General features: G+C 50.5%; 1 protein-coding gene across 4 annotated transcripts in view; it reads left to right on the forward strand.

Annotated features, from left to right (window-relative positions):
• The window catches only part of GAS7 (growth arrest specific 7), a 102,788-nt gene that overhangs the window by 50,050 nt on the left and 33,446 nt on the right, over positions 1–19,292 (forward strand). For 3 of the 4 annotated variants that reach the window (XM_055723730.1, XM_055723720.1, XM_055723712.1), the window contains exons 3-5: positions 6,793–6,864; positions 9,137–9,222; positions 12,207–12,260. In XM_055723730.1, coding sequence (XP_055579705.1) covers positions 6,793–6,864; positions 9,137–9,222; positions 12,207–12,260 — 212 coding nt within the window. The remainder of the gene's footprint in view (positions 1–6,792; positions 6,865–9,136; positions 9,223–12,206; positions 12,261–19,292) is intronic. The other variant, XM_055723726.1, reaches the window with a different exon arrangement.

Raw genomic sequence — 19,292 nt, forward strand, 5'->3', positions numbered from 1 at the left:
TCCATCCTAAAATACACCATTCACTGATGTCTCGTGGCTTCTCAGCAATGCCAGAGCTGAGAGCACTGGAACATTAGTATGTTGCAAGCTCAACTATTATTTCCTAAAACGCACAGTTTTTGAGCATTGTAAGTACATAAAAAGGATTAAATTAAGAGGTGCCAGGTGCAAAGGAAACCTCCCAACTGCACCATTGTAAGCTACACCTTAATCAAGGATATGAAAGCAATTTTAATAATGCTGCATTTCACTGAGTAATGGGAGGATGACAACAGACTAAGTAGGAGAATTTTCTGCCCTGCGATCACACAGTGATATTTGCATTTTCACTGACGCTGTTGTGAGTGGGGAAGGGAATTGGGTGAATTCGGAATGTGGCCAGTTCTCAGAGGAAATGCATACAGGATCTATCCTGGCAGCCCAAGCACAGCCTGGAATGAAGCTGGCTAAGGGTGGCCCTAAGGCTACTAACAACAGTTGGTCATTTTGTAACTTTACCTCCAACCTTTACCAAATCTTGAAGTCTTTATTTTCAGAGGAGAAACAAGACTTACTTCATCCTCTCTTGGTTAGAAAGTAACCTGAAGGCGAGCTGGAAGCATGCCATTTCTTTGAGAGAGATGACCCAGTCGTTCAGCTAGACTGGCATGTTCCTGGAGCTCCAGCCCAGCACACCTTGTCACGTCCCTGAGAGCCAGAGTGCGCACGTCAGCCTGGGGCTCAGCAAAGCCAGATGCTTTAGAGGGGTTCTCTCCTTGAAGACAGCCAGTCTGCAATGCTGGAAAACAGTGAGGAAGTTCATCACTTGCAGACAGTTCTTGCCTCCTCTGAAGTACTTGCTAGACCTGAAGTGAGATATCAGTGGGTGGAACGAATATAACCATGACCTACTCTAGTACTTCCTCTGCATAATATTTTTCCATCTCTCTGAGTCAGTTAAGGAGCTTGGAAGGATTTAGTCTGTGGGTCAAGATTTTTCTTTCATATGTCACTAGCTACGGTCAACACCTACTCCAAACTTATGAACTACAGCTGAAATAGTAATTCATCTGTGGAAACACCGAAGAGATGTCAAGCATTTTTATTACATGTTTTTTTCTTATACAGATAAAGCTTTTTAGTGACAGCTTCCCTCTGACACAGGATGCCCTGTCAAAAGGGTGATACAGAAACTCACCCTGGTAAAGTGGCCTAAAACCTAGAAGAACAAAGTGTGTCTCAGGGAGTGCTGGAAATAGCATTATTATAACTACTAAGCCTGCAATGAAGGGCTTGCTTTTGTTACATGGTGTTAGTAAAAGAGGGGCACGGTACAGGTCTCCGTGCTCAATTTGAAATATCAAGTAAGGACTGCTGTCAGCTGCAGCTTTTCCTGTGCTGCTGAGGTAGTGACAAGCACCTCAACCCTCAACACATGGACAGAAGATTTCAAGAACTCTCGGATGGAGCCTGTCTCCACAGCACTGTTTTGGGACCGAGGGTAAAAGCTGTATGGCAGCCTCAGTCTCTTTTTTTTTTTTATTGGACTGCCTATGGGACAGAGCTGGATTCCAGTTCTGACACTGCACACCCCCCCCCCCCCCGAACAAACTCATACGCTACGTGATGCTCTGCTTTCAGCACTTGCAAGGTTGAATCTCATGTTTTGCGCAGGTGCAGAGAGATTTGCCTCTGTCACTTCTACCTGCTTTTCTTGTCTATTTTCATTAGGTGTGAGGATGGAAGTAAAGGTCAGGGTCCTGGGAGGCCCGTGGAGGAGTGTGACCTTGCAGTGCCATGCGAGGACACTGTGTAGAGGACCATGTCACAGTTCAGAGGCTCGTGCATGGACTGGTTGGTTGGCCTTTTTGAGCTGATGTTGCTATAGGAGGCCAGTATCAGGTTTAGTGCTGCAGGGTTCACTGGACCAAAATGCTGGAGCACAGAGGCAAAAGAGCTGCTCTTCTACATCAGGATTGTCCCTGGACTCTGGTCTGCAGGTCAGGAGGGGAGAGCCAAGATGGTTCCTCCTGGTCTGGAGTTAGTTCTGTGAATGATGCACAGGTGAGACCTCCTCATTCCAATGAAACAAAATTTCCTTGTGCTACACATCCTCTACAGATTAAGGAGGAAAGTGTTTTCCTTGTGCTCACATTCACACACAACTGCTTCTAGTGTTTTGAAAGGTTTACTCTGGTCTCCAGGCGTTGCGGGTGATTTCCTCTCCTTACAGGCACGAACTCCCCCGCTCCCCCGCCGTTCCTTTGGGCTGTGTTCTCCCACACAAAATACCAAGAAATGAAGTGCCATGAAACCCTTTCTGATTCATCACAGATGTGGGGAAGATCTTCATCAGAAAGGGGAGATAACGGACAGTGCTTTGCTTCCCGCTAGTGAGGTGAAGTTTACTCCCAGCAAAGCCAGCCGGCGCGTGGCGGTTGGGGCAGCCAGGAGGTTTGGGCTGGGGGTGCCGTACTGCGCTGTAAGGGAACCTTAGTTTCCAGCGCGGGGCTGTTTGCACTCCCTTCGACTCACAGGTTCCACCAATCTTTGCATTTTGGGGCGCCACAGACAGGCCACAGACCTTGCTGAAAGCCTATGGAGATGCAGTGGAGCAGCAAAGGGAGGCTGGGAGGTTTGCAAACGGTCTGCACAGACAGGTGATTGCTACGTGCCATTGGCAAAAGCAAAGTGAACCCCCAAAAAGATGAGGTAGGGCTGCGGGGCCTGTTCTACCCTACTGCAAATATCACTTCTAATTCTGCATGTTTTCAGGAACATCTTGGGTTCTTCCAGGGTTTCTTATTGTGGCATTAAGGAGAGAGACAGTCTGTGGCTGTTCTTCATCCATGCCAGAGTGACCTGTGCAGCCCGCACAGCTTCGTGTTATTCAGGGCAGAAACTGGGCTTGGAGCTGCTCAGCATTACAGATTTATTGCTGCTAAAACCAAACCAAACTCCAAACCTATTTCCAAAGACGTGAGGGAGCACCAGCAGTTGGGCGATCCACAGTAGCTACTACAGACGCGTAAGACCAGGGTAAGTTTCTGCGCAGTAAGCAGACCCGGGGCCCTCGGGCTTCCTGTGCCACATTCTTGTAGTTTGGGCAAAGAAACTATGGAGCATTCAGTTCCTAAAGTAGCACTACACATGACACCATTCAGAGGTACTAAATCCATTCTGGAAGGCAATCTAAGCACACTCAGGAGGGATTATGGTGGACCTTAAAGTCCTGATGTTTGGCTGGTGTTGTATGTTCAGGCTGGAAAGTAACTGCTTTGACCTCAGAGCACTACTGGCTTCACGGAGAAGGGACACAGAATTCCTTCTCCAGCTGCTACGCTTTGATCACAGAAATCACCTGCATTGGGACCTCCCCAGAAACTGTGGTTCTTGACTAACACGATGTCCCAGGGTGTGTGGCTTTCTGAAAGCCTGACCCATCATGTTATTTCTCGTTCTGCCGAACAGATGCAAAGTGAACTTCTTGCCCCAAACAGCACAGGTTTCCGCTTTCCTTTGGGAGGAAATGTTTAACCACATCTGTGAAAACCCTCTTTGGTTCTTTTGGCATGTGTAGCTTGGGTCTTCTATTTTTCCTCTTGCCACGTCATTTCAGTTTGAACAAGTGGCTTTCTGCTGCCCTGCTGTTCAGTAACTAATTTCCAGATATCTCCCAGGGCTGCAGGACTTCTTTTTGTTCACAGACCTCCTTTGCAGTCCAGAGAGGGACAAGAAAACTACTGATTATTCCCCTCGTTGGTTAAATAGAATAATTAACTTGTGGCTGATAAGGGAGGACAGAGCTTGTCAGCGTTGGTCTGCCAGTGCTAAATTACACTCTCCCAGAGTTTGAGGTTTTAGCTTGACCCCAGCATCCTCTCTGGAAAACTGAGTGGGATGTAAAATCTTGTCTGATACTGAATCTGTTCTTAATAGCAGCGACCATTGTTTCACCACAGGGTTACAAGATTTTCCAAGCACCAAGATCAAACGCTGCATTTGGTACTCCAAGATGAGACTCTGCCTTGGGAATATCAAACAAGGTGTTGTCTCTCACCAAGCCTTTTCTGTGGAGTTGTGGAAAATGATCACACACAGCCCACCCCCATTCACTTCTAATCATGACTAAGCTGCAGACATTTGTCATGTTACAGTATTATCTTGGTAAATGGAGTTGCTTCCAGCAGATGGCACAGCATGCATCCTGATCGAGGTTCCCTCCTGTCCCTGCCTGGGCTGCCAGAATAATGATTCTGTTAGCGTGCAGATGTGGGTTTTTTTTTTTTCCTCCTAGCACTCAAAATAAATGGGGTTAAAGCCACTCTTTTGTGGCGTTTCCTACCGAATAGAAGATGTTATTTCCATTTTATGCATTTTTTATAGCATTTTTTTTGTTTTCTTTTTAATGTGCATAACTCCACAATCACTCTATTTTAAAAAAAATTGCCCAGACGCTGAGTGTTTTGGGTTGTATTCACAAATATGCTAACCACTGGGCACTGCTCTTTCATGTATAAATTTCTGCCCTGAAGTTACGTATCTGGGCCTTCCGCATGGCAGAGGGGAAGCGTTAGGCACTTCACACCAGCTCTAGAGCAGCTAGCAGACAAAGTAGAGGCCAGTTACCAAGAAGCAGCTGGTAATTTTAACAGATTCATTATATTTCAAATGTGTTTGTTGGGGTTTTAAGTACATTCCTCTGTACGGTCTCAAAAATGCAAAAATATTGCAGACAGACAAGCTTGCATTATAAACCCCAAGCCAAATATGAAGGTAACTTTTTTTACTGCTAATGTCAGTCAGCTCTGACAAAAACATGTTACCCCACTGGTTGCACTTGGGCATAAGCATGAGTGGGCATCACAGCCCCACCACACAGATCTCCATAAGCCATTCTTTAAAACACTTGTCTTCAACTCAACTTACTTTCATTATTCATTAATCAACAGTTTACATTAGGGGAAAAAAAAATCTACCATAAAGGTAGGTAGCACGTTTGTTTACCTTTGCATTACAATAAATGTAAATTAGAATTTGTCTTTATTTAACCATGCACTCATGTATTTTAAGCCAAGACAAGATGACTCATAAAATACAACTCTTAGCATTTGATTTTCCTCCCATTTAGTTAAAACACATTCCAGTTCTTTCTCATGGCCTAGCGTGGATTTTATTAACTTACTACCCAATTCACAAAAAGTGAGTAAAATTTAAATAGTTCCCCTTGATTCATCAAAGCTTCTAGTCCACCAGGATTTGTACTTGCAATGAAAAAAAAATAATAAAATCTCAAAGTATTTTTGTTTGCAAGAAAAAGCATGCTGTGGCTTGGGAGAAGGGGAGAGAAGGGAAAGCAAGGTGTGTGTCTCCAGGCTTTGGGCATCACAGGTGTGGGGGATGGCACCTTCCTCCATTTGGGATCCGTAATCCTGAGTCCTTTCCTGTAATAAGGAATGTAACACAACCCTTGAGGACATCTGTATGTGTATATATGTGCATGAATGTATATATAGAGATAGTATAAGATAAAACAGTATACCCTTCTTTACCTAACAGGCCTTTTATGGTTCTTGAAACTTGTTAGCATCCTGGTTTTTGCTCAAATGGGTGGTCACCCAGGTCAGGAGGCCTTACGTGCCCCGATGGAAGTGTGGACTGCCAACCCTAACCTGTCACAGCCAGCAGCGCCCTCAGCCTCTCTGCTCCAGGACTGCTGGGCTATGTTCATCTGGAATACTGAGACGCAGGATTTCAGGCTTTGGCAGGGTTAGATGGCTGTTGGTTGGGATGTTAGAAATGACCGTTCCAAACCAAGCGGCTGAAGTAGTCCTTTGACTTGATGACACTGACTTGCTTATTTTCTTATTTGACGTTGGCAAATAGTATTGTTTATTTGGTTTGGTACCAGCATGTTTATTCAAAAGGAATGGTGGCTTGGGCTTCCCAGCTAGACTTCTGCAGAAGTTGCTGTTCTAACCCCACTGTCTGCTGTTTGAAACTTTCACAAAGTTTTGCAATTAAATATTCTGTATTTAGCATGTGGTCAAAAGTAATTTTCCATTTGCAGAGAAAATGAGCAGAATGGTTAAACTACGGAGGAAACTGAGAGGGGAAAAGCAGCAGCAGTCTTTTGAGTATCAAAACTGGTGCGACATACATTTGCGTATCCCAGCTGCTGAAGGACCCAAGTGGAAAAAAGGAAATTTGCCAGGGAAATAGCTTTTTTGAAGGAAAAAAAATTGCTACAGTCTGTGTACATGTCACTTAAACCACATTTCTGAGTCATTCACAGCCGCCTTTCGTGCAGAGCGCATGCAAAGGCACTGCACGGCGCGGTCCTTGTTGCCCGGGTAAGGACCATGGCTGGCTGTGCTGCAGCAGCTGTGGCCAGGCAGCTCTCCATACCCACAGTGGGCTGCAGGTGGGACCCCAGGCCGGGCTTGATTTAATTGCACCTGGAAAGGCTCTCAGCTTACAGGCAGCGATCTGTGCTGCAGCTGTATCCCTGCTTTCTCGCAGAGCACAGCCCTGAGGCAGACCTGCGCTAGAAGAACCAGTGATGCAGCTCCCTTTCCAGCTCTGTTTCCACCCATCCCAGCTGGCTGCCAAGGGAGCCAGGGCTGGGGAGTGACAGCAGAAAGAGATGGGAGAAGGGAAGTGCAGGGACCTGCAGGCACCTTCATCACAGAGCAAGAACCTGCTTCAGAGAACACTGAGGGTCAGATCCATTTGTATGTGTGTAATAGACGTAACTCTGGTGGGTGTGTGCAAGGCCTCCATCACCCTTACACTGATGTTTCCCTTCAACAGAAACGACCTGGGAGAGGCCAAGCAGTGTGCCTGGGACTCCAAAGAGCCCTGTGTCACAGAAGAGTTCTGCAGGTACTGTGTGATGCTGTGCCTGACCACTGCATTGGGTGAATCTGCTTTTCTGCCACTCAGCGGAGCAAAGGAAAATGCTGTGATTACGTGGGATGTATACTTAACGTACATGGTCATGTGAGTGTAGGACAGTAAACAAAAAGTGAAAAAAAGTGCCCTTCTGATACATCTTCCTCTCTGTTGTTTCCCTCCTCGTGCATCAGGTCGTCTGAAGTGTCTGCTCAGAGTGGCGATGGCTTCCTTCCTTGGAGCAGGGAGGCAGTGACCCAGCGAGCCAGCGGGGCTGTGGGCTCTGTCAGGGAAGGACAGGCTGCCTTTCCCAGTCCTGCTTTCTGCTTGGGCAGGGGAAGCAAAAAGCTGCAGAGGAACGTGGGCTGGCTGTAGCTCCTTCACGCAGAGCATGTGCACAATGAAGCATTGTTGCGTGGGGTAGCTGCGGGGCTGACCCCTCCACCTCTGCCCTGACCCAAAGTTGCAGGGAATGGAGCAAAAGAGGATCAGCTGCATAATTGTACTGAAAAGCTTTGGGTACTGCAGAGAGACAAAGCAAAGCAAAAATTACTCTAGAATAAAAAGTGTTAAATATAAAGGCCATTGCTGCCAGCTGACAGTAAATAATGCAGTCTAGATGTTTTTCACGGAATTTTTTTTAACTGATGCCCCTCTTTATCAATAGAGCTGAGTGGGAATTAGGCTTGAAGGTTGTACATTTTGTGACCAAAGGATTTGTAATGTAGTTGTGTATCTTGTTTTAACCCTACTTTAAGCATTATTCTTTGCTCAGTATATTCCATAAACAAAGCAACCTACAGCTGTATACATGAACCATAAACATCCTACAAGGGTTGCTTTCTTGACATGAAAAGCCCGTCTCCATTAAACCAGTGCTTTTTACATGTGGGTTGACCCTGGCTGGCTACCAGCTACCCACTGAGCTGCTCTATCGCTCCCCCCCTCAGCTGGATGGGGGGAGAAAAATATGACAAAAGGCTCATGGGTCGAAGTAAGGATGGGGAGATCACTCGCCAATTACTGTCACAGGCAAAACAGACTCAACTCAGGAAAATGAATTTAATTTATGACCAACCAGAGCAGAGGAGGGTGATGAGGAATAAAAGCCAAATCTTGAAACGCTTTCCCCCCACCCCTCCCTTCGTCCTGCGCTCAACTTCACTCCCAGTTTTCTCCCCCTCCTCCCACCACAGCAGCACAGGGGGATGGGGAACGGGGGCTGCGGTCAGTCCATCACACGCTGTCTCTGCCCTCCTCATGGGGAGGGCTCCTCACACTGCCCCTGCTCCAGCAGTCCTCCATGAACGGCTCCAGCATGGGTCCCTCCGGCAGGTGCCATCCACCAGGAACAGCCAGCCCCAGTATGGGGGTCCCCAGCCTGGGCTCCTCTCCCCGTGGGGCCACAGGCTCACAGCCTCCTTCGGGCACCCCCTGCCCGGCGAGGGGTCCCACACGGGCTGCGGGGGGGCACCTGCTCCCCTGTGGGTTCCATGGGTGGGAGCACAGCCTGCCCGGCCAGGGCCTTCCCGCGGGATGCCTGGGAACCTCTGCTCCACACCTGGAGCCCCTCCTGCCTCCTCCTGCCCTGCCCCGGGGGGCTGCAGGGCGGCTGCTCTCACTGTTCTCACTCCTCTCTTCTGACTGCTGCTGGTGTTGTGCAGGGTTTTTCCCCTTCTTCAACCCGCTCTCCCCAAGTTTCTGCCATCGGTGCTGGGCTGGGCTGTGGCCAATGGCGGGTCTGGCTGGGAGCTGGCTGGCCTGGGCTCCATCGGCCACGGGGGGCTTCTCGCAGCTTCTCACAGGCAGCACTCCTGTAGCCCCCCGCCACCAAAGCCTTGCCACGCAAACCCAAAACCCTGCTTCTTCCAACAGATCATTTTATCAAACAGTACTACAGGAACTATTTTGAGTTTGGGAGTCTCTTTTTCTTGGCTCTTTCCAGCTCAGTAACTCCTGTCACAATGCCTGGTAAAAGCCTGCTGCAGGATCGTAGAGGCGGAGCGGGAGCATGGGCTGAGCTTCTGTAGAGTCCAGTTCTGGGGTCTTCCTGGGCTGGAGCTAACACATCACATTGCCAGCCTGTTGGAATGGGGAGAAGCATCCATAGCTTCTTAGGCTGGAGGTAGTGAACACTGGTGACTCAAAAAAGGCACTGTCATTTATATCTGTATATTTAATTACGAGATTATTTTTTTAAAACGTGCAATTGTTCATTTGCTAACAGCAGCAAGCCTGCTAACTGTCCATTCTGTTCTTACAGTGAATGGCTACTACATCTCTGGGACCCCAATACACCAGCTCGACTCTGGTCATATGAGCCTCCGAAAAGCCAGTGGGGACCCCCAGGTAAGTTTTGGGGAAAAAGCCAAACGGAGGTATCCAATAAAGGGGTGTTCACTGAAGTAGTTTAGGAATCTGCCCAGAGCGGGAGTGCAAGAGTCATTTTCTTTTAGAAACTGTCAGGTCAGAGAGATTTGTTGCATCTAGAAAAATTAGGTCTTTGTGCCCAGATGGTAAAACAGTACAAAATGCCAAGATAGTTTGGATTTTTTTGTCCTATCAGTCCTTTCTGAAAAATCCACCAGGCCACTTCAGTCACTGTTAACAACCCAACAAATTTTCCTGCCACTCCAGCCTGAAGCCTGGGGCTGTCTCCAGCACAGTCCCCTCTCTAGACTTGCACATCTGCCCATCTCTGTGTCTCATTGTATTTTCTCGCAGCTCCAGCTTTCCCTCCCAAAGACAGTATACACAAAGAATTTGTCTGAAGCTTTTTTCTCAATTACTTCATCATTCCTGCGTGTCCTTTTGCAGGCCCTCCTCTGTGCCTTACATAGCCTGTGCCTTACATAGCCTGTGCCTCACCCATCGCATCACCCCCGGGCTAGCATTCAAGCCGGTTTCCCCTGCCTGTTTGTCCAAGTTTTCAAGAAATATCCCTGCACTTTTTCTTGTACCACTTCATGTCTCTGGGAGGGTCTTCCCTGCAGGTCTGCAGATGCAGCACAGGGCTCTGGGCCCTCTTCCAGCTCCTCCCACGAAACTTCGCTCCCTGCCGAAACAGCAACAGTTGAATAGCTAGTGGGTTGCACTCCCGTTTGGTTGTGCTTCACTGCCCGCTGGCATTTTTCCCCTGATGGTACCGGAGCCGAGTTCTCTGTTTCATTTCTGTATTAACTGGTAGGTTCTTCTGCAGTGCAACTCCTTAAATACTCCCAGTGAAATGCATGTTTCATTTGTGTGCTGCTGCCATGCTGACCTGGGTTGCCTGTTGCTCTCAGCGTCCCTCTGATGTTCCCCATTTCCTGGTCTAAATTTTGTATTGTCTGCCAACTGTCCCTCTTTGCCTCAACCTTTCTCACCCCTTGCCTCCTAGGTAGTGGCCTTCAGCCTTGTCCTCATGTGTTCTGTTTTAGCTAAGTCAGCAATTCTGGTTTTGCTTCCCCACCAGTGGATTAATGGCATCTCCCACGATACAGGCCAGCACTTTGGACTCCCTGTTCCTTCCACATCAAACATCTTGCACTTAACTGCCTGTGCTGCTTCATCCCTGAGCAGTTTGCACAGGCTGGGCAACTAAACCAGGTCAAAAGCATTTTCAAAACTGAGGTAGTGCATTACCAGACAGCCCTGTCCGCATGTCTGTTGTGATGCCCTCGGAGAACCCAAATAAGCTTGCAGGCTGTGACTTTCTTTAAAAAAAAGCTATGTTAAACCTCATGCAAAAAAAATAATTTCTCAAGGTATCTGATTCACAAATGTTTCTGCAGTTGGCTTAGTACACAAGTCAGATTAACTGACTCCCCCAGAACTTGGTTTGTAGCAATATTTGCCACTCTCCATTTTTATGGTGCTGAGTGTGACTAAAGTTTATAGTCACCTTCTTGGTGAAATTCACATCTGAGTCGCATGGGGAGTCCACTGCCATGCACTGGTTTGCTCAGCTGACTCAGCCATCAGACCAACAAAAAAGTCCCTTTTATGACTTTTCTCATCCGTGTCAACAGCCTCCGGGATGATTTCTTTCCACTGCTCCTTTATTACAGGTTTTTCCAAATTGAAGTCCTGGCTTCCTTCCTGCTTTGAACCTGTAGCTAGTTCTGAATCTGTAACTGGCTGCTGGTGCCATTAATTCTAAGAGCAGCTTGTGTCCGCGCCCGCTTGGGAGCCTGCCTTGCCTAGGAGCTGCGGCTGCTTTTGCAGAAGAGTTCTCAGTACGGAAAGCATCTGCCCAGCTGTTGGTTGCAAGAAGCTGCTCTCTGCACCCTCAAACTCATGCACTTTGGCCAGTCCCTCTCCTCATCTGCCCGTCCTGGGCCGTTCTAAGCCGCTTTGCCTTGACTGCCTCTGTCTGGCACGGCACAGGCTGGCTGCCGCGCACAGCAGCTTGCGGGCCTTCCCCGGGGTGCGTTCTCGGGCCGGGGTCGCAGCCACCACGCAGGCAGAGGGCGAGCCACTCGGCCCGCACAGCCACAGACCGGGGCAACAGGGCAAGGGGGGAAAAGCCGCCGCCGAGAGCGGCGCGGAGCTGGAGCTGCGCTGTGCGGGGCGCTGTGCGGGGCGCAGGCCGGGCCCGGTGCCCGGCTGCCGAGAGCGGCCCGCGGGCACTGCTGCCGCACGGGGACGGGGCCCAGCGCGGCCGGGGCCGCTGCCCCAGCCCAGCCGCGCATGGGGGTCGCCCGGGCGGGCTGTCCCTGTCGGTGGGAGGCTCCCGTGGGGGCCGGCCCCGGGCGCGGCGCCGCCAGTGCGAGCTCGCCCGCCGGCGGGCTGCGGGCTGCAGGCCGAGGGGCGGGAGCTACCCGGCCGGGCTGCGCCCCACGGCCCCGCTCCTCCCCGCGGCGGCTGCGGTGGACGCGGTGCCGGGCCGGGGGACACGGGGCGCGGCCCCAGGGCGCGGCCCAGCGGGTGCTGCCGGGAGCGGGCTCGCACGCCGCGGGGCAGCTCCCGCTGCTCCCGGGCCGGCCGCCGGGCAGCACCGCGCCGGTGCCGACCCGCACCCCCCAGCGCGGCGCGGCGGAGGCGAGAGCTGCCGCGGGGGCTCGGCGGGGGCCCGGCAGCCACCCCGGCCCGGCGGGAGCGGGCTCCGCCCCTCGCCCCGCCCCTCGCCCCGCCCCGCCTCGCCATTGGCCGCGCGAGCTGGCGGCTGCCAGGGTGGGCGGCCCCGCCGGGCGCTGGCCCCGCCCCCGCTCCCTCGGGTGCCGAGCGGGGGAGCCGAGCGCCGAGCCGAGCCGAGCCGAGCCGCGCGCCGGGCCATGGGGTCCGCCTAGCGCCCGCCCGCCATGCTGGGCTCCGAGGCCGGCCGTGACGGTGCGCCCCGCTTGTCTCCACAGGCCCCGGGGTCCCCGGCGGCGCCGCGGCGGCAGAGCAAGGAGAGCAGCCTGACGGTGAGTGCGGCGGGGCCTGCAGCGCGGGGGGACAGGGTGCTGCGCGGGCCGGGGGCTCGGGGAGGCGGCAGGGACCCGGGGAGGCGGTGGGGGCCCGGCCACGGTCCCTGTCGCCCCGGCTCCGGGCGGGAGGGGAGGGCGGGCTGGGGGAGGGGAGCACCCCGCTGCGAGCGGCTGGCGGCCCGCCCGGGGCCCGAGGGAGCGCCCCCTGCCCGGCAGCCCCCGGCCCGGCGGCCTCCGGGTCTGGCGGGGCACCGGGGGTGGCGGAGCCGCAGGCTGCGGGGATGGGCCGTTTGCCGTGCCGGGGCAGAGCCGGTGCTCTTGTCCCCAGCGAGGTGTCAGAAGGTATTTTTCTGTGCCAGAGAGTCCAAGCGAAGATTTCTGATGGGAAGTATAGGCAATGCTTTTAGGTTTCAATATGAAGTTAATCTTGCTTTTGCTTTTAACTTTGCTAATTACATATGGCTGACTTAATTAAGATGTTCTCAGTGTCGTGTTTACAGACATTAATATCTTTTGCATGCCTGGTGACCTCGTCTGGAACACACTTTATGCTTCTGGGCTACTCAGCGCAGAACAGATGTTTAGAAACGGAAAGGAAATCAAAATAGATTAATGAAAGTGGTTGGGAATACAAAGGTTTGTTTAAAGGGAAATAATAAAATAGATAAACGAGCAGATAAATTGCAGCGATAAAGGAGAGCCAATAAACATGCTTACAGCTGCAGGCATTAGCAGGGTATAAAATCTGTGAGAACAAAAGGAATAATTTAATGTAATCCATCATTGTGAACTGTTACTACGAGGGGGAGGTTCTTGTCACCAGCAGCCTGTTGATTTATTCACCAATGGGCATGATTCCCTGGTTGCTGGTGCCAGGGATGAGGGTTCGGAAGGAGGGATGAGGGTTCGGAAGGAGCAGCACGGGTGCCCCTGCAGTGCAGGGCAGTCACTGTCGTGCGGGGACACTTTTCTGAGGGCAAAAGAAATATCTCCAACAGTTTGCTTGGTTGTCGAAATCAGCTGTTGTGAATCAAAAATGTGTTGTGACTGTTCCTAGTGTATTGAGAGAGCAGGACCTCGGGAAGGAAGTCTGGATCTGTTGGTTGGGACAGATCTGCAGATGTCCTGAGGACAGCGGCAGGACTGCCCGGTCTGCGGCGGCCAGGGCTGGAAATGCGTCCGACCCACCTAATGCAGCCCCAGGCCACCCAGGTGCGAGGGCCCGGAGCAAGCCACGTGCTGAACATAGTGTCCAGAGGGACTAGATGTGGTCCCGGGGTGGGTGGCAGGGCGCAGCGCAAGGGTGAGAGCGCTTGTATCTCTGAAATACTCGCTGCACTCAGGGGTGAGGAGTCAGGCTGTTCACTGAGGGTGGTTTTCACTGTCTATTTGCTGGCCTGTGTGCCATCTGGTAGCATCTGCAAAGCAAGAAAGTGTTGTGTGTTATGTCAGGATCATTGGCTGAGCATTTCTTCAGCACAAGTCCAAAGCTTTCAAGTGCGATGCATCAGACAGACAAAAACAAGCTAATTTTAACAGCTGTTTGCTCCAAGCCATTGCCTGCATCAAGGAAGCTTTGTGAAAAACAGTTCTCATACAGAGCGTAAACTGTAAAACAATGTACATTTTCCCCATCTCCTAGCGGTCAAGCTGACCTTGGGATGTTCTTGTTAACAGAGCTGCAGGGCACGTCCTTAGCTTACTGTCAGATGGTTTCTTTTGTTCTGTAGCAGTGCTCAGGCAGAGTCTTTTTTTTTTTTGGCGGAGGGGGATTTTGTGATTAACTTTGGGGTTTTCAGTCCAGCAGACCTCCCACAAACTGAAATCCTGTGATACGTGAACTGCAGGTGATGTCCAGCCTGACCAGCGCCTGCAGCCTAGCTGTCCATTTCACTGCTTTCAGCAGAGGAGTGGGAGTTCCTTCCCATCTTCCTGGGAATGCACCTGCCTCCTCTACATCCAAATAACCATTTAGGAGCACAGCCTCTGAAAATCCTGAAGGCAGGGGGGAGCTGGAGTATTTCTCGTTTGCATTTCCCCAACAAGATGAAGAATATGGTGTTTTCTCTTTGGTAGATGGATGTTACCAACACTGTGTTGTCTGCTTCCTTTGGAAGGGAAAAGCCAGCTGGGTTGCATCAGAGGCTGTTAGGAAACTGGTGCTTGCAGAAATTATTGATCCTCACTTAGGAAGCAGCAGTGCAAGACTGTGGTGTTTGTTGATTTTTGCAGTGACTTTCAAGGTGCTCTCATTAGTTTTAGGCTGGATAGTTTGCTGCCTGATTCCTGAAGAGCTGTCTCTCTGGCCATGAGTTACCTGTGGAAGCTGGAGCTCCTTTACCGTAGGTGAGGGAGAGTTAAATGGGGAATGTATGGGGGTGTGTTGACTTGGGGACAGAACCGTGTCTCACTGCAAGAGCAAGAAGCCTCTGTGATGATGCAGTATTTCTGATTGTGGGTTTCTTTCTGGAGGATGCTCTAGTGCCTTGTCAAGATATGTCATGGCTTGGAAAATGCCGGCACTTGTATTGCGTATGTTGGATGCATAAATAAACACATGCTGCCGATGGGAAGAGGAGCAGCCTACATCCAGTAACTTGTGTTTTTTGCTGCTGTGCTCTGCACCTGACACGATGTGATGAACACAGTGTGAGGCTATGCTATGTGTTCAGTGCGGTTCTCCCTTCTGCCCTGGGGCTGACTGCGTGGCAGAAACTGTCAGAAATCCGGTTTTGGCAGGCAGTGACGGAATCATCTCTGAACATTTCTACAGATAGGCCAAATAAAGAGGGCTCCTAAACACTTGTCGCAGAATCTTCCCTTTGAAACAGGAAGCATATCAATTGACTTCCTTAACAACCATGGCTTCAGCTGTCTGTTCTCCCATTCTGTTGTGCCATTGCTGCACTAATTCCACGTGCAAACACATGGTGTTGAAGCTACCTAGACACAGTCCAGGCATTCCTGGGCTTCCCTGTCTGGGTAGTTAAAACTGTGCCTTTGCCTGTGCCTGAGCTCCTTGGAGATCTCCTCTGGCCTGTGCATTGTGTGGTTGTGCCCAAACAGTCCCATTTGGCAGGTGAACTCATTACATCTAGTGGAGTTCGCTGGTTTACTTTTCAGGTCTCACCTGAAATTGTAAATCAGATCGTGAAGTCAGGTGTTCTTGCACAGCTGTGCTGTGTTTAAGATGCTGTGGATGTGCAGAAATCCAGAAAAATAATCTGCATTTTTAGGTTGAAGAAATGAGCAAGAATGTTGCCCTGCTTTAGTTACTTTACCACGGCTCAGCAAGCTCGCCCACTGTCTGCTCATTTATTTATATAGTGTGTTATGTAATAAACATGTAGTTGATTATCTAAGCCTTGATCAAATTATTCTTGTTTTATTCATGTTGCTTGGCAATGTCTCATGTACTGGTGAGTGCTGGTAGCCACTTCAAAGCCTTCATAGGACTTTGAAATCCATTAAATGAATGTGCATGTCCAGCCCAACAAAGTTGCTTGCTCCTGTGCACACTGCTCTCGTGCAAATCCTGTGCGCTCATCTGCCTCCCTGTGACTGTTCTTCTGTCACCCTTTTGCATCTCAGACGTAGTCAAGAGCCACCTACAACGCAAACAGCCAATTTTGCCATCACTGCCAATGTACTCATGTGAAATAGGAGTTGGAATATTTCGTTGCTAAGGGTATAATTGCTTTTGCTCACGATCAGTATACAGGCAAAAGTATTTGAATCTACTTATTGAGTTTGGTACACTGCAGGTTTGTCAAGAGAAATGAATCCATTTGTGTTGCTTGTCTGGTTTTCTTCTCGCCCCCCTTCACTGAGCTTTGTTTTCATTGTGTTTTTCACAACATGTCCCCTCTGGCTGCATACCTTCTTCTAGCCGTGGCCATCCAGTGGCTCTCACACACGTTTCCAGGTGCCACTTGCGTCAAGGGGCACTGGAAGGACAGGCTGCTGTCCTCTGGCATGTTTGCTTAGCTTATACTTGGAGTACGCCTTGCTGGTGTCGTGTCATTAATTTTGCTTTGTTGCAAGCTGACAACAGCCATTATTTTTATTAGTGAAAAGGCTGGGTGGGGATTTAATATCATGGTGAGGCTGATTATCACCTTGGCTGTCCCAGTGGAGCCTGCACAGATGTAATGCAGGTCATAATGCCTTGTTTTCTCTTAAAGTTCTGTGATTCCATTAGTTATGTGTTTTAATTTGTTTTGTTTCTTACTGGCAATTACAGCCGTAATAGCTTCTGCACGCTTTTGTTCAGGCCTTGTTGGCTAGTCAGCATTGTTGAAAGAGATTAGCGTTGCGATGGTCTGTCCTGTTGTTTGAATTTGGATCTTGCAGGTCGCCTGACTGGCGGTCAGAGATGTGGCTGGTGAGAGCGGCACAGGGAGGGGGTGTCCCTGCCCGTGGGACTGACAGAGCTCTTAATGCTGCTGAATGTTGGGACGTCTTCGTGAGATGCTTTGGCTGTCTCTGGCATCAGTCAAAAAGCTCACTGGTGGGTCTAAGCTGGCAAACCAGAGTGCTTTTTTTCAGCTATTTTTGATTCTAGAAAAAAGAAAAGGAGCATTCCAGAGGGAGGATTGCGGGGGGAGTGAGATGTGGTCACTCCACTACTGGCATGAGGCCATGTCATGCTCAGTGCCAGCCCAGTGTTCGCCTCCCTGCTGGGAAACCCTGAGAGGTTTTAGAAACATTCCAAAATACAGATCCAAGAGCTCTTGTTTACATAATAAGAAATCTGTGGTGATGAAAGGAAAGTCAGTCACAGGATTTCCTACACAGTTGTATATAATTTTTAGTAATATTTCTAGAGTTTTGAAAATTTTTGTGCCCTCTCTGGGACTTTGTGTAGAAAACTGTAAGTTCTGTCAGGTTCTGTTTACCACACAAATAATCCTTCTTTTTGGGTTTTTTTTTTTTTAAGATCAAAACCTCTGCATTTTATTTTTTTAATTGACACCAATTTCCTTTTGAAAGTGATACTGGACCCAAATGTCCTCATGACTTTTTCCAGACAATTCCGCATCATTTCCAGACAATTAAGTATAAGCTTCTGAGAAGTGAAGGATGTTTGATTTATTCATAAAGCTTTTGGTCTGATGATACTCTGAGAGAGTTAACCCTACACTCATCACCTGTTAATAAGTGTGCTCACTGTTCTTCTTCCTGCTGTGCACGTGGACATGGTGCTGTGCGTATGGTCCATCGCGGTGGGACAGCTTCACCAGTCCGAGCATGGGTATTTCCAGTGACTCTATTTACTTCCTCCAGACATCAGTGATGTAACAGAGTTAATAAGCAGCTTCCAACTGTTACAGATTTAGTTTTTGTGAAGCAGGTGCTGGATTTAGCAGGGAATATGGATTTCCCGTGCAGTTTCCCTTTGCAGGTTTTTAAGCTGCAGGGAACAACTCGTGTGCCACTGTACGTGCTCCCAGCCGCACGTGTCCTGGTGCACAGTGCGATGGTGCTGAGTCTCCTGGTAAGGGCTGCAGCATACACTGAGGAGGTGCCTATTTCCCACCCTTCGTGTTACCCAGTGTGACAGTGTTGGGCCCTAGAAATCTGCCCTGGCAACACTGCTGTCTTCACGGAGGCATTTGGTCCTTTCTCAGCTGGAACCAGTTGGTTTGGGAACACACAACTCCACGCAGCAGGTGTGCAGGGCAGTGTTCAGTGCAGGCTGCCAGGCTGGGGCGGCTGGAGATGCTGGGAGGACTGGCATCCAGATGACCTGTGGCTGGCATTCAGATTTTGATTTGGTGAGGGTGAGAGGCAGTGTTAAAGCCAGAAATGCTCAAAGCCAGACGCTGTATAACCTCTCGAGGCACCACATACCTGCGCATGGTCACCTCCAGCACTGCCATTGCTGGCAGGACCCTGTTTCCCGATTCTCCCCTGCTCTGGGAAGATGCGCTGCAGTGTTGCTCACCCATGGAAGCAGCTGGCCCACTATGATACATGGCAGAGCAATTCCGCACAGGTTCTGAGGTGAACTCATTTTTTGAAGGTGAAACTACAATATGTTGTGTTGTTTGAGAAATAGGGTGTGGTGGTGACAGCACAGAGGCAGGGCCAGGTACCAGCGTGGCCCATGACCAGCAGTGACATGGGGTTTTGTGACCTGGGACGTGAAGTGGAGCCTTTTTTCCATCTGCCCTTGCACGCCAGTCTGGCCTTTGCCCAGGTGGGTGCTTGTTGGACGGTCTGAAAATTTGGCTGAAGGTTTCTAGCTGGTATTTTTAAGATGTTTGGGCTGATCAGTTGTGAAGTTTCCTGGCAGGGGTGAGTCCCTGAACAGGGTGCTAAGCCAGGGCAAACAGGCAGCAAATCGCAGTGGAGCTTTGCCGTGGCTGCGAGCAGCTCTGTGTGCTCCTGCTGGCTGCACCCAGAGGAGAGGTGCCAGCACCTGGGCTGCTTCCAGTGGACGATGGGATCTGCTTGCAGGCTTTTAGATCTGGTGATCCCTGAATGGAGCAGGGGAGGTAACCCAACTTATCTGACCAAAAAAACAGTGCAGGGTGGGCTTGCGGTGCTGTCCTGAGAGAATTGAGCTGACAGGGAAGAGGCAGGCGGGGAAAACTTGAGCAGAGACAGAAGGTGTCCTCAGTGAAACATCCCCCATGGAGGGGCTTCATGCTGGAGGTCACCCTGGGGTGACACAGGGGCCCACTGCTGCAGCATGGGCAAGCCCAGCTGAGTGTGACTACACTGGCATGTCCCCTGGCACATCCCCTGCGGCCGCGGGGGTGCTGGGTGCCCGGGTGAAGGTGAGCACCAGCACTTGTCACACAGCCATCCTGCTCTGAACTGAGCAGATGAACACAGTCATCATCATGCATTCTGATGCATGGCACTTCTGGTGGAGAACATCAGGGAATGGGGAGGTGTTTTCAGCAGTTCCTGTTGTCTGTTCTTGGGACTGTGTGGCTGGTGGAGGCTGGCTGTGGCTGGAGGTGCAAGCTCACCCATGCACGGCTGCTGCCTGTGAAGCGATAGTGGAGTGAGAGCCCC

The sequence above is a fragment of the Falco cherrug genome, chromosome 1 (assembly GCF_023634085.1).
Source record: "Falco cherrug isolate bFalChe1 chromosome 1, bFalChe1.pri, whole genome shotgun sequence".
In the NCBI taxonomy this organism is placed as follows: Eukaryota; Metazoa; Chordata; class Aves; order Falconiformes; family Falconidae; genus Falco; species Falco cherrug.